We start from the raw sequence: 26906 nt of genomic DNA, 5'->3' as shown, positions 1-26906 counted from the left end.
TCTAGACACCCAGAGGAAGAGCCATGACACATTAGCACACCTTAACCTGGATCTTGTCTGTAATAATGCATGTGCTCCTTCATGCCCACCTTGTGAGACAAAAAATGGAGCATTTCAAATTACAAAGGGCATGAAAGAGGGGCTTTGCTCTAGAGAGTCAATGGGAAGAGACTGCAGTAGAGCAGGCAAGGCAGGGTACAAGGAGGGGCATTGAGAATGATCATCCCAAGTCGTTTATCAATCACAACTTACACATTTCAAAATATTTCCTGAAGCTTGTGGTTCTTCAGATATACAGATCCTAGATTTTTACAACCTGCTTCCCTTATGGCTGTCTTCTCTTGACTTTTGCTGTGCTTAATAGGAGCTTGGATCTTAAAGAAACTGATGCTTGCTTCAGGGATGAGGTAGCAATTTAACTTATGTTGCATGTTTGACAGCTGTCACATTTTTCAGATGGAAGTCAGCTGCAGACAACTTTCTTTTGTATTAGAGGTTATAATTTTTGGGCTAATTCTTCCCAGGGTAACATATATTCTTCAAAGAGAATCTCTGATAAAAGCCTTGCTACCTGAAATACTCAATTTCTACTCAATAATGAGTATGGACAAAGCCCTACCACAGGTTCCTCATCTTGACTTGCAGCAACCCTCTCTGAAAGGAATAAAACTGCAGACAATTCACACAACACCTAAATCATGCTGGTTTATCTGTACTGCTGATCACAACTCTTTGGAAGGTCTGATCTCAATAGCAAAATCTCCATCTGGGTGATTTATTAGGCTTTTAAATTTACATCAGGAGCCTAAGGGAAAAAGAAAGTGGATTTGGAAATTTAATTCATATTTCATAAGCAATTAAATAGTTACAAATTCAAAACACAAGCTTATACATTTTGAGTCTGTGCCTATGCCTCTTCTCCCTCTCAAGTCTATGGGAAAATGCTTAATTTAAATTCATACATCTTGCACAGATCAGCTATTGAGATATTTTAACTGACTGTAATTTTAGGTTAATGACTACTTGTAATAATAATATTGAAAAATTATCTGATCCTAGTGCATATTTTTGCTCTCAGAGGAAAGTGTGCTCTATGAAACTTCTAAAAAATGGTCTGCTATGATTTTTAGAAAAATATTAATCTATATTATTATCTAAGTAGATAAAATCATTAAAGGTATTCATTAAATTTGGGTACTGATATAGCAATACACTATCCAGCTAAATTAAATGTTATTAAACCATCTAGAACAAATGTTTGAAGAGATTTGTAGGACACTTATCTCAATCCTATTTTCCTCAGGACACAGACAGTTCAAGAGCACAGCTGGTGAACGCAATGCAGAAGAAGGAGCAGTGAAGAATTCAGGTTGCTTTGCTGCAGAGTGAGCTCTGACCTGTGTGCACCCAGGCCCTGCCTCAGCAGGGATGCAGACGGGTCACAGTGACACAGGACAGTGGCACCTGCCCTGCCCTGCCCAGACACTGGCACAGCTCAGCCAAGTACGGGCCTGAGAATCTGCCAAGGGAGGTCTTAGACAAGCTGTGACTTGGCTTGTACCTCAGAACTGCCCATACCATCACGTTTTCCCAAGTCTTCCTATTTTTCAGTGGCCCAGCTAATTAAGACACTTGCCTGCAGAGGGCAGAACACATTGCCAGCAAGACGATACATGAAAAATACTTCAACCAAGGCATTTCCCTGACAGAGAAGTCATTCCTATGGCATTGCAGCTCTTTTGGAAAACTCTGGTTGAATAAGCTGTCCAAAGCTTATTCAAGCGTACTAAACTAAAGGTCCAATACAAAAATGAACATGAATACATGAGGGAAAATAGCAGGCACACTGCTACACAAGAACCAGCAGGAAAACTAACAAGTGAGAACTTGCTCAGGTAAAAAGCAGCCGATGCTGCCTGGCCTAACCTGCATGTGTCATAGGGGTACAACCTCACTTTGGAGAATCAGAGCATAAGATCCAGTCACTAGTTTCTATTTTTCTTGAATGACAGTAAGGATTTGGAAAATCCTTGGTACAGGTTCAACGTTTAGATTTTTTAGAGAAGAAATTACTTTTCTCTGGGTGACAGAACAGACAGTAAAAGCAAACTCAGCATCACTTCAGCAGACAGGGGAAAAGTGGGTATATTGTCTGAACAAAATCTGGAAATTACTCCAAGGGAAGGTCAAAGCAATCTTAAAAATAGTCAGCTGAAGCAAGAGAAAGCTCATGGACAGGTTATTTGTACTGCCCAGGACTCAACAGCTAGTTACTATCACAGAATACCACTGACTCACTAACAGAAATCTCAGGACTCCTTTCCAGATAATGATTTATTTTAACATGTAAGGCTGCCTTTGTAATCCAGAGCTGTGCCTTTGCTGAATGTGAGCACACTGTGAAATGCCTACTGGCATACTTTGGTTTTCTATTTCACATTTATTCACCACTCAAAAACTGAGCCCAGTACCTAACTCCACTGACCACAACAAGCTGGAAATAGGAATAGCTTAAAACTATCCCAACACATCCTTATTGATCATATACATTGGCAATGACTTAATTTACCATATATGAGATCAATTCTCTACTACCTTCTATAAACATTCATTCAGCCCATGCTCAGCAAGTCCTTACGCTGCTGAACTCAACTGAACTACAGACTAAACTCAGGCAAATCCACAGGGCTTAGAAACCAACTCAGATCTCTGGAGAATGACCAGGTGACATATTAATGAAATATCCCTGTGTTCTGCCTCCTCTCTGGAAAGATCTCAGACCTTTAGGAGGAAGGTGGGTGCAGGAAATGGGATGCTCATTCCCATCAGGGGGAACAGCATTATAATGTCCCTTGAAGTTTTGGAAACTGGTTGCTCTTATGACCACACTGGACTTGAGACCTAAAGTGGTCAGGTGTTTGCTGGGCATATCCAAACATCCTTTATCCAGTATTTGCTAGGAATGCAGTGCCACCTCCATATCACTGAGTGATTCCAACCATCTTGAGCAGTGAAAAGTTGCATAGTCTGAAGATTATTTATCCTTTTTAGAGCAAAGGAATTAAAAAAGAAGCAATACCTAATTTGAAATAACATTCTATATTATGTACATTGGATTCCTTGTATTTGATTCAAAATGAGTGTTAATTTAAAAAAGGACCTATGGGAGCCCCAAACCCTCCTGAGTAATTTCCTGAAGAAATGTATTTTCTAGAAATTAAACTTTGCTTTCTTAATGAACACATTTTGTGGAGAAGAGTTATTGGTCCTGTCAATTCAAATTACCAGTGGATGCTCCTTTCAAAAGAGCAGTGCCTTTTGAGGATTTATTGTAAAATGAAATAGTAGACAAGGATGCATCTTATTCATTTGTTTTCCCCCACAAGGATCTATCATTAATGTGTTTGTAAGAACTAATATGCATGGCCCCCAAATTACATCTGTGGAGTCATTATAAAAAGTGCTTACTGTGTTGCCATATAATTAGAGTTCATGTGCTGAATATATTATTTCAAAGCTGTCAGAAAAAAAATTACAGACCTTGTGTAACTCCACAGGAGTTGGTGACATGATTTCTTTCATTTCTTGCTTAAATTTTCTCAGAACCATGGACTTTCTCCCCACATCTGATGGCAATGTGTTGCTACGAGTAGCTTGACTGTAATGTGGCCTTACAGAACTTCTTTCCTGGAAGCTGGCTTGTCTTCCCAGCTGGTTACGTGGCTGTGGGCTCTCCTGATTCAAACTCATTGTACTTCCTGACATGATTGTGGCCTAGAGCATTAATGAACAGGTTAATTTGTAACAGAGAATGTTAAGTAAGCAGTTAATTCATAGCAGTAGGAAAAACACCTCTATTCTTTGTTAGAACACAATCACTCAGGGCACAGCAAAAGGCAAGAGGACAGATGTTCAATCTGCTTGCAAGTCACTATAAAATAAAGACCACAACAAAACACAATAACAATATATGAACCCTATGGGCAAAAGTTTTCAGATGGCATTTTGAACTAAAATACTGAGCACCAGAACTGCTGTGCTTGTAAGCCAGTCCCCTGGCAGACTGAAGAGTATGTAGTGCAATTGCTTACTTTAAAAATATTTTACACATAAATAAAACAACATCTAAGTTGTGGCATAATTGCATTTGTTGGAATTGGAACTACAGGAAGGCATTTACAATGCACACTGTGTGTGCAAGGTAAAAATATGTGAGCCAGCAGAATTTGTAGCTCTAGAGGCAGCATGGGCAGAGTGCCTGGCTCTACGCAGGCTCAGGGAAAACTCAGGGCAGGTGAGCTCAGTGCCTGGAAAGAAACTGTGCATGACATGCACACTGCAAGAGTGGCTGCCTTAGCTCAGCACTTACATGGGCCCTGGTCTCACTGCTGGTTTTAATCTCAGTAAAAGCCTTTTGCTTTAGATGCAAGAATACATGAAATCATGAGAGATGATGATGGGAGTCACCTCGCCCGCTGTGTGGAACAGACTGAACTTTAAAAGAATCCATGCACAGCAATGAGCCTTCACCCTTGGGAAAGCTTTTCTGCTCTGGGGAATGAGAGGCATATGCACTTTGGCACAGCCTCTGTGGGCACAGAGTGTGCTGAATTTCCTACTTATTATCTCTTCTGATGGACAACTGGAAAGGGAAATTTAAAGACCACAACCTGAACTCTGACTGCGACTGGATGCAGACAGCCTGCTTGAATGGGAGAAGTAAAAAATAAAGGCAAAACAGACAAATAAATGTTTGCCTTTAACTCTGGTGAGCATGTCTGTCACCCTTCCTTCTCACAGCTGCAGCACTACTTTCACTATAAGATAATGGATGGTAGCCATAACACTGTTTTGTGCTCAGTAATGACTGATATTACTGGCTGATGGAGCAAAAGCAGCCAGAGGACTTGGCAAACAACAGCCTGCTTTGCTCTTTGGCTGAAGACCTTGAAATGAAAAATGATAAGGAGTCCTTGACTACACCATGGCACTTCATAAAGCAGAGACATGGCCACTCTCAGCATCCTGTCACACTGAACGAGTCTGGCTTTCTTTTCAGAGCTGGGGGTTGTGCAACGGGGCGATGCTATAAATGGTACATCTACAGTTCTGAATTTCACTTTCGTGAAAGGCTGAGGAAAATTCAGTGTGTTGAAATAACTGAATTCTGGTCAGCATGGATGACCTATTTCTCTTTTGGAATTATCTATTTCCATATCCTTTTATTATACTCTGAATACTGAAAACTGCAAGAGAAGCCTGCAGTACTAAACCATATCTAACTATGGAATTAAACCAGTATAACATTTTCTCCTACATTTCTCTGGTTTTCAATAACAAATATATGAGAATCACATTTTGCTACCCGAACATGCAATACAAAAGCCATAAATCTGAGGAAGTAAATTAATCTGAACTGAAAAACTTTCACCCAGTTATGCCATTCACATTCCTCCTGGCTGCTAAAGGGCTTTATATAACATAAAAATGAAAATGAGATTCTGCTAGTTTTGCAGCTCCAGGAATTTAAAAGAACATAAAAGAAAATATTTTAGGACCTTTCGTTCTGTAGCTTTAATTGGCAGTATAATGGTAATTGTTCTGATTAGGTAACTTAGAGAAAAGGTGATTAGACAATTAAACACTCCCAAGTTACTCTGTTTCCTTCCCCCGATGCCCTCAGCACAATCTAACACAAAGCATGGTTAGATTTGTAATAAACTTAAGGATGAAATATGGAAGTTTGTTACACAGTGAAGAAACTGCTGCATAATGAACATTTCTCACATTGGCAGCTTCTTTTTCTTTCAGAGTGGTACGATTATAGGTAAACATTTTGAGAAGCTGATTTTCTTTTATGTTCATCTTAATCAAATTAAGTTTCAATTTAAAAGACAACCTACAACATGCTAAGAAAAGCTGCATGAAGCATCTGTCAGCGAGTGGAATGTATTGCTGCAGGAAGGTTATGCCCACTTAGAAGTTCTGTGCCATTTGCTGCCTGTACAGACAGCATCGATGGTTATGCACAGCAGAAGCTGCAAGTCAAAAGCACTGGGGTGAACACATTCATAGAATTTTGGTTGCATTGCACAAAAGAAAACAGCTCTGGTTAGGGGCAGGGGAGGCAGCTGCACAAGCAAAAATATAAAGGTAAAGGGTAGGTACCAAGAGAGTCATGTTTCTCAAACACAGACGCCTGGCAGCCTTGTCCTGCGGAGAGGGGTTAAAGCTTTTAAATGAATTGGTGTGATTAGTGCAACTTAAAAGAAAAAAGGAGAAAATAAAATGAATGTAAACCAAACCAAAACCATTATATTTCTCTATAATTGGAAAGAAAGGTTAAGATTGTTCTACCTCTAGTTCCCTCAGAATTCCTGACTGGCCACAGGTCTCTAAATCCTCCAGAGCCTGAGACCAGAAATTTTCCTCCTGGTCAGCCTCGGTGTTATCATGGGTACCTGTGAAGCTAGATTTACAATGAGAAGTTAAAAAAAATGTGGACTTTTTCCCCCCTCTAAAAATATATATTACACACGTGCCTTGCCACAGACTGCAACTTGAATGACACAAGGTTATGCAGGAGAGTGGGAGAGTGGCTGACCAGGAGAGGCCGGATGGACATGCAGAGCACATGACAGACAAGCCTTCTCATAACCTGGCAGTCACTAGCAGCTGGCAGGACCTGAGCAGCGAGTTGTTCAGTAAGGAGATAAATGGATTCCAAGAACAATTCAATACACATTTTTACTGGATTGAAACTGGAACCTCCCTATGAAAATTAATGAATTAACCAGTAGCTGTGTGCGGAGCTGCTCCGTGCAACAAATATTTGCAATAAAACCTTTCAACCTCACAGACTTCTCCCAGGCAATATGGAAAGAGTCCTTTTTTTTTTTTTTTTTTTTGCAAACAACATTTTCTAAAAGAGGCTTGGTGGTGCTTTTTACCTGATTCCTTCAGCCTAAGTTGCATTTATCAATTTAAGCCCACCTGATTGCCATAATAGAAACTGCTCCAATCATTTCATACATAAACACAGAGAAACTTTCAGGGATGCCCCTGTCTTGCATGGAAACTTAGGTTTCTGGTGTTTCATAAATGCACCCAAAGCCTTACTAAAAGCACTCTTGAGCAGATGTTGGTTACAGTGATGCTTAGGGTAGCTGCTCAGCAAGTGAGGTCTGATAAAAACCTCCACTCTGGGCTGTGGTGACACAGCCCAAAGCAACACCTTTACAGTGTACGTGTGTACACAGGGAGGGAAGCAGGAGGGGGGTCTACCTTAGCAAGGGGAAGCAGCTCAATAAATGTTCACACAAGCATCAGAGCTGCTGCATGGGAGAGGGCTGATTATGTGAAAGGCACAGGGGAAGAAGGATGAGGAAGGAAAGTGACAATTTGCCCTTTTGGTGGCAGCAAGCTGTTACTTTGGAGCAGCTGCCCATGGACTGCAGCTAGTGGTGCTTAACCAGCACATAAACAGAGCAAACACTATTATGGAAGCATCTGAGGCCTTGCTTGACAAACAATGTATTACTGAGAATAGCGTGAATGTAATTCTGTTTACAGAATAGCTTTTAAATAGGAGAATTGCCCAGCACAAGGGAGGACAGCTTGAATGCTTCACACACATGATACTCTGCCTCAGAGATGCTTTCTTACAGCTACAATCAGTCAAGCAGACAATGGTCAGCCATTTCAATCTCTTATTGCAATGGTTCTCCACCTAGCATCAGTGTCTCTTCTAAGATATTGCAATAGATACAGCAATGGCAAGAATACCTACTCAGATCACAGATGCAATTCCTCCCAGGCAAGACAAGAAAGTATTTAAAACATGATTTTAGAAAGATCCTTGACTTCTGAAATGAGCTTTTCCCATAAATCTATGTACTTCTTTCAACAGTCAATTTTGAATATAGATTAATTTATCCATTACAATATCTCTTGTTATATTGCACATTAATGATATCAAATGGAGCTTAAGCTAATGACAGGATAATTTGAGGCAACTGTCTGTGACAGAAAAACCTGGATTTCCTAGAACTGGAGGTCCATTTCTTCTCTGACTTCTGTGAAACAGAAAATCATGATGCCTCTATGTCTGGACTTCTTAGTGGAAAAAATTTCTTTTTCAGCTCTCCTCTCCTCTTGCGCTCTTTCTCTGAGTCTCGTCTCCTGGTGTGTGAAATCTCAACTTTTGCATCTTTATTACAGCCACATGAATAACTTGTAGCTGAGCTACTACACCAAAACACCAGAAGAGGTACCAAAATTATTTACCTAGATGTCTTTTTTATCTAAAACCTGAGGGATTGATTTTAAAACATATGAAATATTGTTTGATCCATAATGAACATATTTGGTTTTCTGACGCTTTTTAAAAGAGCTGTCAGAAATAGATACATGAAAAGACTGAAGGAAAGGCAGTAGGACAGATAATGAAGACATGGGAATCTGATTTGGTTCTCACTCCCATATGAGGGACAAAATCTTTGTGTTTTTTAGTTTTCTTAATCATGAGGTTCTTGGATCTGGCAGACTTGTTCCTGTAAGCATTGATGTTTTAATGTGTTAAACATTTTCTCTGGAGCAGGAACTGTGACAGACTTGTCCTACCTGCCAGTGATAGGTAGACACCAGGCTAGAGAGTGGTTTAAGCTCTCTGGTTTCCTTTGCTTGCCCACTGAAATTTCTGTCAATCAACAGCAAGTTAATGTGGTGTTTTCTGCTTTTACCCTGTTTTTCTCATTTCAAGTGATTTTCTTTTCTTCCCTTGTCTTCTCACACCCCCTGCCCCCCACCTCTGCCTCAGCCCAGCTGGATCTCACTTCTGTGCACTTTTTGGTTTCCTACCTGGAAGTATTCCACTCTTCCAGCTGTCCCCCACCTTTCCTTTGCCCTCCAGAGACACCTTTCCACATCTTTCCCTCTTTCTTCACGCTCCTGATGCTCTCTCCACCTGATCTTTCTACAGATGTTTGCTTTAAATGGTTTTCTTGATTCTCTCCCAATGTCTCAGTCTCCTTCTGTTGCCACGCATTCTTGGAAGCTGTGCTACACAAAAAAAGGCAAGAAAAAATTACTTTCTACAGCTAGAGAGGAAGAGAAGTTGTTTAGCTAGAACTACAAGAAAAGTGGTGCTTGTAACAGGCTTGGAGAACAGACACAGCCTTCTCAAACACTCCAGCACTTGGGATAGCAACACCATCAGATGTGGCACCATCCATTTTACAGATACAGCATTAAAGTAATCGTTATTTTAATGTGTATTGTATCTCTCAGGTGTAAGTCATATTGACAAGCAGAACAAGACTCTTTAATGTGCATACTTTCTGCTGAACAGTGCTTTAAAATGGTAATAGAACACATGCTTTTCATTTAGAAGATTCTGTATTTTACAATCCAGCTCCCTGATTCACTGCTCATCAACTTTTTCAGCCCATTACTTCCATAGCTGCAAAACATTAGGTGTTCTGGAATCATGGCTGCATCTCATTTGAGAAACAAAATATGGGCTGTAACTGTGGATAAAGACCCTATTAAACTAAAAATATTAGGCTACCAAGAATGGCCAGTATGAAGAAAACGATCTGATTTCCTTTATCAAACACTGTCCACTACTAGCCTATGAAAACTGCAGTGTGCTTCTGCAGCAGGGACCAAAGGAGCTGGATATGGACTGGGAATTCACACTTGCTCATATCTTAGCTGCCATCTTGCCAGGCTTGTCTCCAGACAAAATGCCACTGTATCAGAGGGTTTGTCATTCAAATTCTCAAAGCAGCATCTAATCTTTGCCTTGATTTGTATTTCAAAGCTTACAGACTGGACCTCGTGGATTTCCTTACCCAGTGTGTTTATACAGGCACCAGGAAGGGGATTTTTGATACTGAACTTGAATTTTTCACAGACTGGGATTTCAGGCTAGCTGTGCTGGCACACCAAGAAAGTGTATTTCTCATGAAGGACATGCATGTCTGCAGATCCTGAGGGTGCGTGCAAAGAGCACAGAAATCTCTTTTACTGTGATGCCTGTCTTCCCACATCTGAGGAAGAACTGTTCATTGGCAGAAATTACCCAAGCCTCTGCAGTGGATGCACTAACAAATCCAAAAGAAAAGAAAACTTAGAACAGAAGATAGATTTTTGGGTCTTTCACTATCTCCAGGAATTGTGAAGTAATTTTTTTTTCCCTCAGGAAATGCTTTTTTCTGCAGAGAAATTAACTGAAAATGAGATTTACTTCTCAGGAGAGAAGGAATAAATGCATGGCAAAATACCAATAGTTTGGACAAGACATTTGTACCTGGATCACTTTTTACTCCTACTGAATCACTCCTACTGAATGTGAATGTCTCAAGCATTTATGGAAGAAGATTGTAATTTGTGCTTCTTTGCCCAAACCAAAATGAATTTTCATAGAAGACTAAAGATTAACACACCAGCTGTCTTCAGCCACATTATCTGTAGGTTTAGTTTTGTGCAGTGGAAAACAGATCAGATTTTTTCTGAAACTTGCCCAGGGAAATGCCCTAATTTTTTTGTTTGTTTATTCTTAAGGGATAAATGCTGTGTTTTATAGGCTGAAGTAACTTGAAATAAATATAGGTCTTGGTGTTGGCATCATAATCCTCCATAAAGACCACTAATCCATCCCAGTAAGTTTCATTAAGTATACTGTGTCTGCTATAACTTCATTAGAAAACATAATTTCATTCAAGACAGCTAGTGCTGTTCATTTTGGAGGCAGCGCTGCAGCTGCAGGCCAGAGAACAGACACTGGTCAGGCACTCACGTGCTTGCTGCAGGTCGGTCCCACTCGTCGTCGCTGAGCCCCGGATCGTGGAACGGGTGATTCCGTGGCTTGCTGGGAGGGGACAAACTGCCCTGCTTGGGACTCCTCCACTCGTAGGCATTGAAGTTGTAGCCTGAAGCCTGATAGGTGTGTCCTAAAAAGAGGAATTACTAGTTTGCAGCAATGCATATGCTGAAGCGACAGGAAAGCACACCTCTGAAGCTGGCTTCTCAAGAACTGTTGAATCTGTCATTGTTAACTTATTTTTGTCTGTAGCCAGATTATTTGACCTAGACTATGTCTGGAATTAGGTATGCTCTAGAGTTTCTCTTGTGAAAGTCCACTGAAAGCAAAATCTTAAATACATCTAACACTGTTCTCCTACTGTTTATGTCTCAGCTGCTTCTATATTTAGTTCTAGATACTGCCACAATTTATCAATTTCCCATTCAACATCCTAGATTGAACAGTAGTGAATAAATCACATGCTATGGATGTGTTAAATACATGTTAACATGGTCATATGCAACATGCCCAAAATTAAAGCTAACTTATTAAGAAAACTGCTTCACATGTGTTGAAAACAGTCTCCAAAGATGCATTAAAAAATCCCACGAACTTGGCTTTTCATGTGCCCTTTTGCTAGGGCTCCGAGAGCTCAGGAAAGACCTGTCTTACAATGGGCACACATTCCCAGGACCAATATACAGCATCTCTATCACCCATTTCTAAGTGTCTCAAGGCTGTGTAAGTGGCATCACATGGCTTTTAGACCTGCAGAGTTTATTTCTGGGTGCTTTTATCATACTAGCAAAGCAGGTACTATTTCAATAGTACTTTAACTGAAACCAGGTGTAATTTGAATTCCAGGTAGGAAGCAGTTTCCAAGTGATGTATCAAGAACACATGGATCAATGGGTCACAAGCTGATGCTGATCTAGTAAGCAAAATCCATTATGGTGGGAATGATATACATAATATATACACTATATATGTCTGTCTGTGTGCATGTATGTATGTATATATACACACATACACATATATAACATATATATATAATATACTGCACCTTGATATATTACTTTTTTAGTTCTGTACACTAAAAAAGTTGGTGTTTTTTGATGTGCATATTGTGCATATTGGATTAGGAAGTGTTATTATTATCAATGCTGCCGCCCTCTCAAGAGGGAAATTTGCTTCCATAAATCAGTCTAGACCTGTCTCCCTCAAATGCTGTGTACCTACAGAGCTGTGAGCATTTCCCAGCAAACTGGCAGATATTAACACAGTCCCAGATTCTAGGAAAGGTATTGGTTGGGGAATGTGATTGCTGTGTGGGGAAGACTCCGGATTAGTAAAACAGACACATAAGACAAAGGTACAAAATGGGGTATTAATTCAAGGAGAGAAAAGACAGCTCACCAGCATTAAATTGGTAATTAATAGGATAAAGCATTATCTGGTGCTGCAGAACCATCCCCCAAACTCCTCAACTTGCTTAGTCTGTGCTTATTGCCAAGAAGGTTTGGAGCAAAGCCAAACTCAGCTTGATGGGTCAAGACAGAATGAACTTTTACAGAAATGGTGGCCACCACGACACCAAGGGATAAAGGCACAAATCTGGTTGCACTCAGGCTGTTTAGCCGAGGTGCCATGTATGCAGCCAAGTCTGGGCTGATTTTTTCAAGGGAGTTAAAAAATAAATGCCTTGAGATACTGGTTCAGCTTTGGCACAGAATCCAAATAATCAGGACTTTGGAAAGCATTCCGGGCCTCAATCCTTTCCACAGCTGAACAATTTGCTCCAAATACATTCAATTCATCCAGAAAATGAGAATTACCATCCTGGCACTTATTCAGCAATAGTTCTCCTTAGAACTATGAAAAATACCAGAAGAAAAATCTAATATAACTTATTTTGGTAAACAGACCAACACAGTTAAGGAAAGGAATCAAATTCATCCAAATTCCAACTCCAGTGGAAAAGTTATTTGAAGTAAGGATCTATCTGTCCAAATACCTCCCAGGTAATGGGAATACATGCTTCACTATGGGAAGGAACATTTTTAAAAGAGTTAAATAAAACACTGAAGTTGTGTGTAAGTTACTTTTCTTGTTATCAAGAATATTACAAGATGTCTATATCCTTCACTGCCTAAATAAATATGTTACAAATTGAAATTATTTGAAAATCCTATGTAAAACAATAGTCAGAGAGAGGTAAAAAAATTATCATTAAAGAAAATAATGTCTTTAAATGGAATTATTGTTTTTGACAGCTGGCAGTTAGGTGTTAATACTGTAGGAATGAGGAAGAAGCAAAGGATTTACAAACTATAGGCAATGACTAATGTTGCCCTTGAGCAGTTTATAATAAATCTGTTGTCATTTAAAATTAATGCATATGGGCATCAAACTCATGAACATCTCCAGAGTGTTCTGCGCTTTGCATTGATCTGTGCTTGAAGGATAAACTCATTTAGTTGTGGATGAGCTATGGACCAGGTTATTCAGATGTCAGTAAAGCTAACAAAAGCCTGTTAATGTATTGATAAATGCTTTGTAACACATCACATCCTCATGAAAGAATGAATCTGAGGCCAGCCAAGTGCAAGAAATCATGCTGCCTGCCGAGATGTGTGGTCATAATGAGAGAGCAGCACATTATAAAGTACAGGGTTAAAAGTTAGCACAGATAAAGTTCTACTTAGGGCAAAGGAAGGTCAACCATGAAGGCAATAATTCCTGCCTTAAATGTCGATTGTATTTTTGACAGTACCTTGATTTCCAAAGCTGGTATCAATACCAGAGCCATCCCAGGACTCCACTGCGCTGTCCACACTTGGCACTGCAGTGGAATAGATGTCTGAGAGCTTGCCAGATTTCTGTGCAGCAGAGCTTTCATCTTCAGCATCACTCAGCTCACTCACGTGACCCACAGGCACAGAAAATTTCTTGGGACTGGTAGCTGAATAGGATTATATTAAAAAAAGGTGTTGATCCTTGCTTTACTGCAGTTCTGAGAATCTCGTTTTTACTCCTGACACCAAGCTTTTCCATGGATGGCTAAATGCTTGTTAATCTGCAGTAACACGTGCATTAAGGACCATGGATAGTACTCTTGGCCCCACTCACCATCTGTTTGCTTCTTGATTTTCAAGGTGACAGTTTCTCCTGCCATCTGTAATAAATGAATGGCTTCACTCAAAGGTTTTCCTTTCAGACTGCTACTATTTATTGCTAGGATTCTGTCTCCTATGTGAATTGCCCCAGTCCTACAATAAGAAAGAGAAATAAAACATTGAGAATAGAGAATAAAAGGCAACAAAGGCCATTTCTTTGCATTTTGGAGCATTAAAGTCTCATCTCCCTTTCTTTCATTTTGCTTTTACTGCTGTGTCACAGAGAAATTCTTTTGTTAGAAATGCTTAAAGCAAGTCACCTTTGTTGTAGTGACAATAGCAGAGCTGAGGCATTATGTGCATTTCTCTGTTACTGTGACAGTTGAGTTAATCACCTGTGGATGAAACTCACTGAGCCCACCTGCTCAAGAGCAATCTCAGACAGCTTAGTAAATCCTAAAATGAGTCAGGTTTCTAGAAGTCTCATAACATTGTAAGCAAGCAACACAGCTATTTCACAAACCAGCCTTCAGGATGGATCAATCAACAAAAGAAAATAAATTATTTTTGTGTAAATGGTTCTGGCTGTGCACAGTATCATGTTTTGTGTGCTGAACCTTCTCTCTGAAACCACCACCAAAGGTGAAACCACCAAATTTCAACGACTCATCCAATCTGAGAAATGACGGGTGACAGAAATCCTGATCATTTTCATTATTCTCTATCTGTCACTTACCATGAGGAACATTTCTGCTCCTCTGATAACGCTTTCTATGGTGTGTGTAAGTGCACATGCAGATGCAGTAGCAGATAAGTGTATGATGGGTTCAGATAAACTTGCACACATGAAGTGCTTTCTTTATTTATTATATTATACAACCGTATTGGTTTTAAAAGACTGCTAAAATGCTCCTGTTAATCAAACTGCTCAGTTTGATTGATTAGGTTTTCCTTGGTGATCTATAATAATACACAATCCTCTGCCTTGTATCGTATGTACATCCTGCTCATGCTCCTGGAGCTTGGCAATGATCAAAAAACAACAGCAAAAAGATTATGAACTCAGATTTGGAGAATTATAAAAAAATCAATTGCTAACCCAGGAAAATCAGGGTTTTTAGGTAAACAAAATAAACCTCTATTTTGACAGAGAGAATATTAAAAATAATTTTCTTTCCAACTTACCTTTCAGCTAATCCTCCTTTTGTAAGGCTGGAAATGATTATGGGATCAAAGGGCTCTTCAGTACCAGAGATTGTAATTCCAAGAGGCCCACCATAGCGCTTGAGCTCAACAGTATAAATAATTGCTCCAGAGCTCTCCTGTTCATCTGCAATAAATGCCAAGGGGATGCAATTGATTTCTTATGAAAGAAGGAATGAAAAAAATAGCATATTCAGTCTAGTGACTTGTAATCGAACAACACTTTCAAAGGATCACATCTCAGATACAATTCTTAATCATATTCTACCAGATTATTTTCTAAAAAACAAAAAAAGAACCTATCATGCAATTTTTTTATTACCAAAAGTTGACAGAAAAACAAGTTGATAGAAAAACTCTCCTCATTCTGTTAAGACTAAATTTTACTCTCTTTAAAATCTTTAGATGATTTTCCTATCAAACTAGAACTTAAGGCTATTTCGTTATAGAATCACAGATTGATTGAAGTTGAAAAGGATCTCTGGATGCCTCCTTGTCCAACCTCCTTGGACAAGCAGGGCCAACTACAGCTGGTTTCCCAGGGTTGTGTCCAGCTGGCTCTTGAATTTCTCCATGGGTAGAAACTCCACAACCTCTCTGTACAGCCCGTGCCAGTGTTTGGTCACTTCCAAAGTAAAGAAGTGTTTCCTGACACTAACAGAACCTCAACATGCTTAGGTTTGTGTTCAGTCCCTCTGGTCCTGCCACTGGGCACCACTGAGGAGAGCCTGGCTCTGTCTGCTTTACACCCTCCCCTCAAATATTTATACACCCTAATAAGATTCTCCAGGCTGAGTGGTCCTATCTCCCCCAGCCTTTCCTCAGACGAGAGATGCTCTGGCCTCTTCATTACCTTTGTGACCCTTGGCTGGACCTCATGCACTGTGTGCCCATGTCTGTCATGCACTGGGCAGCCCATGGACTGGACCCAGCACTCCAGAAATCCCTCTGCTCTGCTGAGCGGCAGAGAAGCAGCACCTCCTTTGACCTGCTGGCCAGGCTCTGCCTCTTGCAGACCAGGAGGCTGTTGTCCTCATTTGCCACAGTGTCACATTATTAGAGAAAAGGCAAGTTACTACCATGGTATAAATATTGATACTCATCTGTTTCTTGAACTGAATAGAAGGTATTTAAAATTAAAGGTAATTCAAAAGTTTTAAACCCAAACTTTCTTAAATTCAAAAGTCATTGTAAGATGAGCAGCTGTGTTTGTAAATAGTCCATGTTTTTGATGGACATGTTTTGAGCTTTTTGTAACAGAATCAAAAATATCTTCTGTATACTGAATTATCAACTAAACTGAATAGTAAGTCCATTAGATATTATTTCATGATATTGCTTGAAGTAATTTGCATTATTTTAAAGTTTTATCTCACCAAACAATTATCAGAATTGGAAAAGAATCCATCACTGAGTAAATTTAAATACAATGTATTTCCTTAAACAACACTCAATAGGCATTGCATCAACAAGATATGTGCCTGTATTTACACAATGCTCTTTACATATTATTAAAAAAATCCTAACCACAGAAGGAGAGCAATCAACTGTTCCATCTTTGAGTTGTGAAGTAATATTTTAAAATTTAAAATGCCAGAATTCTGCTCAAAATAACAAATGCTTTCTAGCTCATGTTCTGATATTGGTATTCAGCCAGGACAACTGGTCTGGTGGACAAATTCTCTTAGATCTGTGGGTAATGACATTTTAAGCAGTTCAGTGAACGAGGAAAATGTCTAGGATGCACATTCCATAAATGTTACTAAAACTAAAACAACTTGGAAAATTCAAATGTTATAATTCCTGTTCCTGTAGATAGAAAAGCTTAGAAAGGGAAAAAAAAATCCCAAACCTACATCACTAGCAAAGGCTCAAAGAGTTGCCTCCTTCTAATACTGAACATGGTACTTTAGGCAGAACTGCAGGAACACTAATACATTTGAAGCTACTTAAGTTTCTTCCCAATTTTCAGAAAATTTAGATTTTCAGCCCCCCACCTTCTCCTTCTATATCCTCCTTGCTATCCATGTACAGAAAAAGCTACACACAGAGACTCAAAGGAGAGAAGCATTAGTGGTGTTCATTCAGCAAAGAACACGGGGTTTGTGCCTGCCTGGGGCACTGCCATCAGTGTTGTGGCACAGTTCACATCAACTGCACTTTGTTTGCCATGCCCTTCCCAGAAGCACCCAGCTGCCCAGATGTCACTGGAAGCCCCTGTGTGGCTCACAGTGGGCTGGCATGCAAGCTGCCACTGCACAGCAGAACAGGGGCAGCTTTGCTTGCTTAAAGCATTGATGGAACAACCATAAATCCCCTGAGGTCTAACGCTGGCACTGTTCATCCAGATGTGGCATGGACATGGTACAAGGCTTCAGCTGAAAGGCGGAAAGTAACACACCAGGCTAGCTGAAAATGTAATAGCCAGCACTTGCTAACAAGTGACACAACATCAACATTTCTCTGCTATATACACGAAGTGAATAAAAAGTTACTAACAATCAGCAGCCCTTCCATATGAGAGCTGGAAATCTATAGATCTCAGTGAATGACTGGAAAGAAGACTGGTCCATTATGTCTGTTTTCTGGTTAGCTGTAGGTCAGACAATTATTGGCAGAATGTTATGCTGACCAGAATGTTGGAGCTGTCCAAGAACAGGGCATACATGTGGCCTGAATTTACCAGGAAGGCCAGTTCTGCCATGTGAAAGCAAAGAATGGTAATATTCAAGAAAGGGAGCTAACCATGAGGTTAATCAGGATTTAAGATTGTCCTCAGTTTGGGAAGCTGGCAAGAAGAAAAGCAAAAATTGTTGGAAGCATACCTCCATCTGGGGAGAAGATATAACTGAAGTACTATGGTTATGGGTCTCATCTTTTTGAGATTTTCCATCTTTCTTTTATTGTGATGCAATTCTTGTGGCTAATTCTTGGAAACCACATTTAATGAAAGTAGATCCTCTGTGCTTCAGTGGCTCTGCTGTGCCCAGTGGCCTCTTGCTGATCAGAGCAACATCAGAGCAATAGAGTGACAAGGGCCAAGAGCAGCAGGATCCGGGGAGCCCTGACATGCCTCACCCTGCTGTGGCCTCAGCTGCACGGTGGCTCAGAGGAACACAGCTCAGAGAGCCCCCCTCCCTGCCTCACCTTCCTCAAAAAAGCATGCAGTGACAAATAAAAAGAAGTTTAAATCTTAATCTTATTCTGTGCTTTACAAAACATTTTGGAGCGCTCCATGCCTACTCATCAATCTGCATTAGGCTTGTATTTTCTCAGGGAATTTATTATTTTCCTCTGTTGAGTTTGAGTAGCACATTTCTTCCTTTGTGAGGAAAAAACCTTTCATAAGTAAATTAATGGCAAACACAAAAAGAATTATTTTAACTGAGATATACTTTTCATTACCCCTTTACTACTGTTATACCACTAAATATTTTTTTCTTTAACATTTGAGGAGACACTCATTTTAAATTTCAAAGTACCTCAAATCTGCTATAATTACTTTCGTTTACACTTTGACACTTAGTCAACTCTTACAAGAACAATTTGTACAAAGAATTTTTTTTAGTAGGTTTCTGAGTAGCTGTCCAGTTACACTTGAATCTGTTCAGTTACACCAATCATGTCTGGATAAAACACTGTGTGAGAATCTTGATACAGATACATATCAAGCAATGAGAGTGTGTAAAAGGAAACTGTGGTATAAGAATCCCACTGAGACTAAAATCTGTACCAGATACCATGGCGTGCAATACCTAAGAGAGCAAAGATCTTATTTTCCATGAGTGGAGACCGAAATCCCCATTTCAATTACAGCAACAATTTGCACAAGGTACTAAATGCAGCTGCCTTTGCTTTGTACTATAATACTAAGAAGATACTTGGTTTGCTTTCAAAATCAATTAGAAGGGGGAAAGAAAAAGGAAAAGAGTCTTCTAGTGCAATTCTAAACAGCACTTCAACAGCTGCACCTAATTTCAAATAATAAAGTGTGGCAGGTTGTGCCTTTTTGCTGTGAGAAGCTCTTTACAAAAAGAGCTGAAGAGAACTGAATCTCCACTTTGTGCCTTTGTCTAACACTGTAATATAAACACCAGCAGTAATAGTAGTTATAATTGTCTTACTTCCTTTGCCCTACAGTGCATAACAGAACTCACTTTATTATCTCTAGGTAGAAATTCTGCTCTTATGGAATCCACTGTGGGAAAGACACAAGACTATGAATACATGTAGGTGCAGAAAATTATGGCAAGTCCATTATTCCATTGGGCTGATCAGACATGGCACCCATCATACCCAGCACAGTGTGTAAAGTATTACTTACCTTATCAAAAGTCAAATTTTTAAGTTTATGGACAAAGCACACACTACACCACTTTGTTGGAGAACTGAAGCCTAGGAATCTATGCTTTGCTAACCATGATTCCAATTTTAAAAGCAGAGAAAATCCCAATACTCTGGTAAGAAACAGATCTACTTTACATGGCTGCACCTGAGGGCCAATTGTCTTTTCACTGAACTGAAGACCTAATTTTGCAGTGCAAGCAATATAGCCAGTGAGAAAATTCAACACTTTATATGCCATTAAAATTCTTTTTAGGTGACATTTTCTGATTATCATTAGCATAAACCAGACATGTTCAGAAAAAACATTTCACTAAAATTGAAATGAAATCCCCTATGCTCTAGAAATCCTGAAAATCCACAGGAATCTGCCATAGTCATTGCTAATACCGGAATTATCTTCGTCCTTGCGGATCTTTAGCTTTACAAGGTCCTCGCAGTGCTGGAGGATCTGGACAGCATCTTCCATGGAGCAGTTGTCAAGGCGAATATTATCTATTGCCAGCAACTTATCACCCAGTTCCAGTGTCCCAGTCCTGCAAACAAGCAAACAAGCTGACATGAAACTCAAGTAACATTAAAAGGAAGGTATCTGGGGAAAGGTCTAAATATTATTATAGAAACAAGATGGATTTTTAGGATAATTATTTCTTAATATGCCTTCTATTTTCTAACTTTTCACAGAAGTTTTTATTAAAAAAAAAAAGCGCACAGTTTCTTACAAGCTCTCTCTGTTTAATTTGAATTTGGCTGGTTACACACATAAACAGATTTTTATTTGGAGCTTTTTTTGGGAGTCTTACCTGTGAGCAACACTTCCTTTCTTGATATCAGAAATAACCAGAGGGTCCCCTGGTTTTCTGCTTGATGGAGCTGTAATAAAGAATATATACAGACATTTGGGTTTGTTTCTAGATGTGCAGATGGACTAATTTTGAACCCAAACCAATACTTCCTACACATTTCTTACTTGTGTCATATCCCTCCCCTACCCCTAAATAATCTGAACTTGAAAACTAACACCAGCAGCATATTGGCAAGACTGGATACTCCTCAAACATTAGAAAATTTCAGAATTGCAGTGAGTGGTACAAAGGGAACTTAGCCTGATATGTCTGAATTCTGGGTTAGACCAGGACTGAGCCATGTGAAGACACTACAGTACAGCTCCAGTCATCTATCATAAAATTCTGCACAGCTGTAACACATAAGGAAGACTTTCTGTCATTATAATCTTTCACTGCAACTACTGATGGTGATTTTTTGCCAGAATAAATCCTGTAATACCATATCCCTGTCCAACAGAGCTGCTCTGGCAAAATATCTACAGTGGGCTAGTCTACATTCTTTCCATCCACTTGTGTCCCATCCAGTGCTCAAGGCAGAGGTATGAAGGTAAGGTGTGCTGGCTGAGAAGGAGGAACCCACTTCCAATAAAGGAGATGCTGTGGAGAGTGGCCACACACCCCACTGGGCTGATACACTATTAGCATGTTTGCACAGGTGTAGCTCACAGCACACCAATGTTTGCTTCACTCTAACGCACTGCTTCCTCTAAAGCACCCTCTGCCTGTTTTGGTGAGAGTAACCTTGCCCCCCTGTAGTGCTGCTGGACCTTAAAAATTGTGGACTTGTCCCAACTTTGTACTGGGGATGCCTATCAGAAGCTCTGCAATTCCAGGCAGCTTAGTAAAAGTCCCACCACTCCTCTCCTTGCACACTTCTCTCTTTTTGGAAGAATCTGACATTAATGGTCAATTTTTCTATCTGTCTCTCATGGTTAAAAACATGCTCTGTTCTTCAATGCCAGGCATTGCGATTCTTTACCAACTTGTGTAAAAGTATTTGACAAGTTTCCCTTGGCCAGGAAATTTGCTTTGCAATTTTGCTTGACCTTTAGCTGCCTAGGAAGCAGTTAAATACACCAGAGGAAGTCAACAGTGATCACTATCTATTTCCAGAGGACTGTTACTTGAAGTGGCTTCGCTGAGTGCATTGTTTTGGAGGGTTCATCCATTTGCTGACAGAAGACTGCACTGTAGATCTGATATGGCAAGCAGTCACCTTAGAATTTGAGGGTGAGGAAGACACATTGTTAGACATCTGTGTGGCACATGCTGTCTACCTCCGGGAAGAACATCACCTCCAGCTGCTCTGCCCAGGAGGTGCTCCATGTGGTGAACACAGACAGACTTTTTTGCTAACAGAGTGGACTGCTAACAAAGAGTGTGCTGATAATAAAACATTGCCATGTGGTATAACGCTCTCAGCTCTCCTGAAAGCACTAATTAGTTTTGCACATTTAGTATTGTTCAACTGCCCCACACCATTCCTGCTCTGTGAACTGAGCCCCTGCATCCTTTCACAGACGGTACCTTTCCAGCAGGCTCCCAGGCCTGAACTGACAATCTCCCAAAAAACTGCCCTTATTGGAGGATCACCTACAAAATCCTGATGTCAGTTACTTTAGCTGCTCAAGAATCTTCTCTTTGATGCAAAATGACAGATCTTCACCTACAGCAACCACATGGTAAATTAATAATGACATTTCCAACACAATATGCTAACAGGTCTTGTTAACCTTAGCTGCCCTGGCTGAGACAGCCTTTGAATGTCCAAAGGAACTGTTCAAGAATTGCTAAAGAGCCATATTTCAAATGCAACGTGAAAGTCCAGATGACAGATATACAAGGACTCTGAAGAATTTTTAGAAATTTGTCTAAACCAGCATGCTTTCAGGAAATGATTATGTTGCAATTCAGAGAACAGTAATTAACTTTTTGCAAGATATGTTATTTTCATAGCTTGTTTCTCATACTTTCATGTCATGGGTCAAATACATTAAAACTCCATAATTTACTTGAATCCTTTGGATTTGTTTTACCAATTAGTATCTTGTTAAAATTTTCAAGTATCACTTTGGTGATTTTTTAATTCCATGTTTTTGCCCTCTGGGTTGCCTTACTCTCAGGTTACAGGCTATCCACCGCAGACTAGGGTTTGAGTTTTGAAATACTTTTCATGAAAGTGTCTTACAAAATTACCAGAACTAAGAAAACAGTCCATTATTGTTGTAAAAAGAAGAGAGGAGGAACCAAAATGAGGGAAAGAGCACAGCTCAAAGAGCAGAGCCACAAAGTACGTGTGGATGCAAAGATTATGATGCTGCACACAAAGTTATCAGTTTCAAACTGAGGAAGTGTGAACCAGCAGCATTTTAAGAGTTCTCCTGGGCTACTATTTGGTCTGGAGAATGAAAATGCCTTTTTGCAGGCACCAAACAGCTCTGTGTGAAATGAATCCCCCCACAATGAGAAGCAGTACACCACACTTCATTTTGTTATTGTTCAATGCTCATGGCATACTTCCTACAAATTATTCAAGTTGTGTTGCAGAGATAAAATCACGAATTCCCTCCTGAAATTTTGGACCTTTTTGCACGTTACCACAGGCTAAGATTGTCTCCAAAACACTGGTGAACAAATGCTGTCTCCAGCAAGAAGACTGAGTACTACCCTGATTTTACAGATAAGCAAAGGAAACATAAGAAAATTTAGTCAAAGTATGACAGTTTTCAGTGAGCAATTTGAGATATCCATGCCTTTATATCTCACAATAGTTTGTAGAATATAACAGCTTCTATGTCTGAAATACAACTACTGGCACTTTCAGCAACAGCTGCAGACAAGTAGCATTTCTGTAAGTGCAACCCCATGATCTCAATATTTCTGCATAAAATCAAGCAGCCACCAGTGGAAAATCTCCACCCCCCACTCCCAGAATGACTTGTCTCAGCACAAGTCTTTTGCAGAGAAAAGGAAAACCACCCTAATTTCTCCAGGGTAGCATTAAACCACCTTGACCATGAGATTGCCTCCTTTGTCTTTCTGCAATCCTCCATCCTGCTCATTATGCAGCCTCCATCCCCTTTGTTACACACCACTGTTTCATCTCTCCCCAGGGAGCAGAGAAACCAGAGATCCAGAGGGAAAGCAGTCTTTGACCAGTTCATATACCCACATCAATTAACGTAAGCTTGAAGTGACACTGTACAGCTTCCAGTCTCCACTTCAGAATTATTTCTGGTTTTAAGAGGCTGTTAAAAATAAAGCACCTTACCACTCACCCATGTCCAGCCTTCTTGTTCAAGTCCCAGCTGCCCCTAATCCTGATCACAGTTCAGTCTCTCCTCTCATTTGCTGCCTCTCTGTTACAGCTTTCCACTTGTTTCCTCTCCTCGTCCAATGAAGATCTCATCTCATCTTTTTCTTCCCTGTTCCAGCTGTTAGTCTTGTTCAGCTTTGCAGAGACCTTAGAATCTATATGAATAACTACAAGTGGACTGAAGAGTGCACGAAGTTGTACAGGTACTAAATTTAGTGTTGAAGCTAAATGGCTGCTCTTAAGCAAGTTGTTTGTTGTCTCTCTTTAAATTACTCTTTGATCTGGTCTCCATCCCAGGTCTCTCTACCCTATTCTACTACACTTACCCAGCCACTTGAAAGTAAGTTCAATGAAATGTTGTCAGTTCTGGGTATCAGCTGTTCCATTACATTTTAAAAAAACCCTAAAAAAATGCTCCTTGCTTATTTCATTGCTAACTCAAACAAAACTGCCCACAAAGTGACCTCAACAGATTTTGGGGTGGACATCCCACCCACCAGCCAGACAAAACCCACTACTTTCAGCCTGGCTTCAAACTCTGGAGTTTGATCAAGCTCTGAACAAACTGAACAAATAAAGGGAGATGCTCATGTGATGGAAAAATACATTTTATACAAAGTCAGTACATTTATCCACAATACTGGTATACTGCTACTAGAAATTTTTAAGAATAGTGTGATTAATAAATAGATAAAGAAGTTTTTTAAAATTACACTGATGAATCTCTTTGGTTCCTTAAGTATTCGTTCATGTGGAGCCACTGAGAAATCCATTGATATTTTTCTGTCTTGAAAAGAATTACCTGTAATGCTTCAAAATTAAGTAGAACTTGCCAGATGAATCCCAAAATACACAGAAGCATGTTTTAGAAAATAAATTCTCATAGTCAATGCATCTTTAGATATTTACAAAGCTTGTTTCCAATGAAATACAAAAACAATAAAGCTGACTATGGTATAGCTGCTAGACAAAGTGACTCAGAGAAACTAAAGATAGTTTGGGTGAGATTCTGATATTCTTACCAGCTTTGCAGCCTCTTATTCCTTGAATAGTCCCATTAGCTTCAGAGAGATTATTTATGAAGCAAGGTGCTGCAGTTCATTACCAGTAAGGATATCAGAATCTTACATAAGACAGAAAAAAAAGAAAAGGAAAGGAGAAAAAAAAAAAAAAAGCTGTTAAGTATAATTACCAGAATCCACTAGTAAGTCATTTTACTGGACATCATTCAATGTTCTTGACAAAAAAATAATTAGCCTGTGATAAAGTAGCCAGTTGCCTCAAAAACCTTTAAAAAAGGTTTTTGTCTTTGAAAAGAAAATCTATATTCATTACATGGTTTCAAGTCAATGTCAAATAAATTGAAACAGCTTTGAGTACTACTAGCACTACGTGTAAATGTTCCTTCTTCTAGGGAATGATTCGGCTACAAAAGCATAATCACATGCACAGGAACACTCCTGTGTTTAATTTGGATGATATAATTTTAAGAATTGAGGCCTTCTATTTGCTCTAATCAGGTAACTGGGTGTGAAACTAGTGAGATGTGAAGCATTAAATATAAGGTCATGTATATTAGCAAAATATGAAAATATGAAACAATATCTATATTCAGTGTAAGTATTTTTCATTGATAAATTAGACAGATAGTGCAGAGCTAAGGGACAAATGATAGGACTGCAATGTGTGTATGAAGGCAGCAGTAGGCAAAACCACTATACTGGGAGATAACTGATATGAACTATCCAAAACTCAGAGCCCTGGATTAATATGAACAGTGATGCTCATGAAACTTTCTTCTCTCCTGCTTTTAAGGGGTTATGCTATCTAAGGGGATTTTTAATGTTTTCTGTTATTTTTCCCTTGAATTAATAAATCTGAAACTAAAGAAAGTCTCTTCTCCTATTATAAGTCTTGTTTTTCAAAGTCTATGAATTATTTGTCTTTAGTGTTGTGTGTCATCTCAGATATGCCTTCAATAAAGCACCTGGCTGTAACTGTGCAAGCACTCTTGGTGCTCATTAGCATGGAAAACAATTCCAAGAAAGAGAAATAAATTCCTCTTCTAGGATCTCTGACTCCTAACAGCTGACCTAGAAGAACTCTGGGACTTAAAAATAGAAAAATGCTCACATGCCAGTCCAAAGTGAAGTTGCACTTCCTGTCTGACAAAAAATGTCTGTCTTGTCTGTCAGATTAGGTAATTTCCTGACTTTCTTATACAAATTCCAAACTAAATGGGGAATATGGAAAGTAAGAAAGGTGTTTCTCTGTAATGTTTTAATAGCACTTTCTCATTTACCATTAACTCCATTAACTTGAAAAGGAAGAGGATGAAACAGGTCTGTAGCCCTTTCAAGAGGTCAAGCCCACAAGTGAATGAATCTGATCATCTCCATCCCCCCCATCCATACCACCTCTGCCAAGTTTCCTTTAGTATTTGTTCCTTAAAAGAAATCATATAGCTTTCTGAAAATATCAGTAATCAATGGCATGCTAATGTGCCCTGACAGAAATTTAACAAAATGAATATAAAATGTTTGTATTCTTCAAATCATATTGCCTTATCTAGCAATTAATTAGGTAAAACAGAGCAAAATACTGAAAAGCAAGCATGACATGCAGCAATTCAAGACTTCTACCAGTTATTAATACAAAATGCTTTAAAGCCATGTAAATAATTTATCCTAGATAAATTTTATATGAATTAAATACTATCAATGAGATTATTATATATAAGAGATAATTTAATTTAAATATAAAGATACTGCAGTATAATCACAAGAGCAGAGAGCTAAGAGCAACCACATGTTACTCTGATTATATAAAGCACTAATTTTATAAAGCATTAATTTTTTTGAATTAGATTCCAGATCAGTAGGGCATGCAAAGTTTGAAAGAGGACTGCTAAAAACTAAATTCCAAGAACATTAGCTTTCCATTAAAAGTTTATTCCTACAGACAAAAAGTAGATGTCTGCATTCCAAAAAAACAACACAAATCAAATTACTAGTAAGTTCATATTTTTTCAACAACCTTACAAACCTTTATCAATCTTAAGAATAACATTTAAATAGAACAGCCTTGCTCCAGGTTTTCTCATTTCTCAATATTTTCATTTGCACAGATACATGTAGACCTCCGATTTTGCTTCAAATATCATATCACATCTTACAGAGATCAACAGTATCACACTCATTCAAGTGTACAACACAAACAAACAGGCCTGCAGTGTCTCTCATTTGTTCCTGAGATGTAATCCTCAGCAGTGA

General features: G+C 39.2%; 1 protein-coding gene across 12 annotated transcripts in view; it reads right to left on the bottom strand.

Annotated features, from left to right (window-relative positions):
• Positions 1 to 26906, bottom strand: part of GRIP1 (glutamate receptor interacting protein 1) — a 305895-nt gene that overhangs the window by 5777 nt on the left and 273212 nt on the right. For 9 of the 12 annotated variants that reach the window (XM_026797175.2, XM_026797183.2, XM_074539768.1 and 6 more), the window contains 10 exons: positions 20274 to 20343; positions 19861 to 20006; positions 15109 to 15253; positions 13937 to 14076; positions 13581 to 13769; positions 10802 to 10955; positions 8860 to 9060; positions 6358 to 6469; positions 6169 to 6213; positions 3541 to 3774 (listed from right to left, as the gene is read on the bottom strand). In XM_026797175.2, the coding sequence (XP_026652976.2) occupies positions 3541 to 3774; positions 6169 to 6213; positions 6358 to 6469; positions 8860 to 9060; positions 10802 to 10955; positions 13581 to 13769; positions 13937 to 14076; positions 15109 to 15253; positions 19861 to 20006; positions 20274 to 20343 (1436 nt within the window). The remainder of the gene's footprint in view (positions 1 to 3540; positions 3775 to 6168; positions 6214 to 6357; positions 6470 to 8859; positions 9061 to 10801; positions 10956 to 13580; positions 13770 to 13936; positions 14077 to 15108; positions 15254 to 19860; positions 20007 to 20273; positions 20344 to 26906) is intronic. The other 3 variants (XM_014271211.3, XM_074539770.1, XM_074539767.1) reach the window with 2 other exon arrangements.

The sequence above is a fragment of the Zonotrichia albicollis genome, chromosome 4 (assembly GCF_047830755.1).
Source record: "Zonotrichia albicollis isolate bZonAlb1 chromosome 4, bZonAlb1.hap1, whole genome shotgun sequence".
In the NCBI taxonomy this organism is placed as follows: Eukaryota; Metazoa; Chordata; class Aves; order Passeriformes; family Passerellidae; genus Zonotrichia; species Zonotrichia albicollis.
This window is presented reverse-complemented; position numbering and strand designations above follow the sequence as displayed.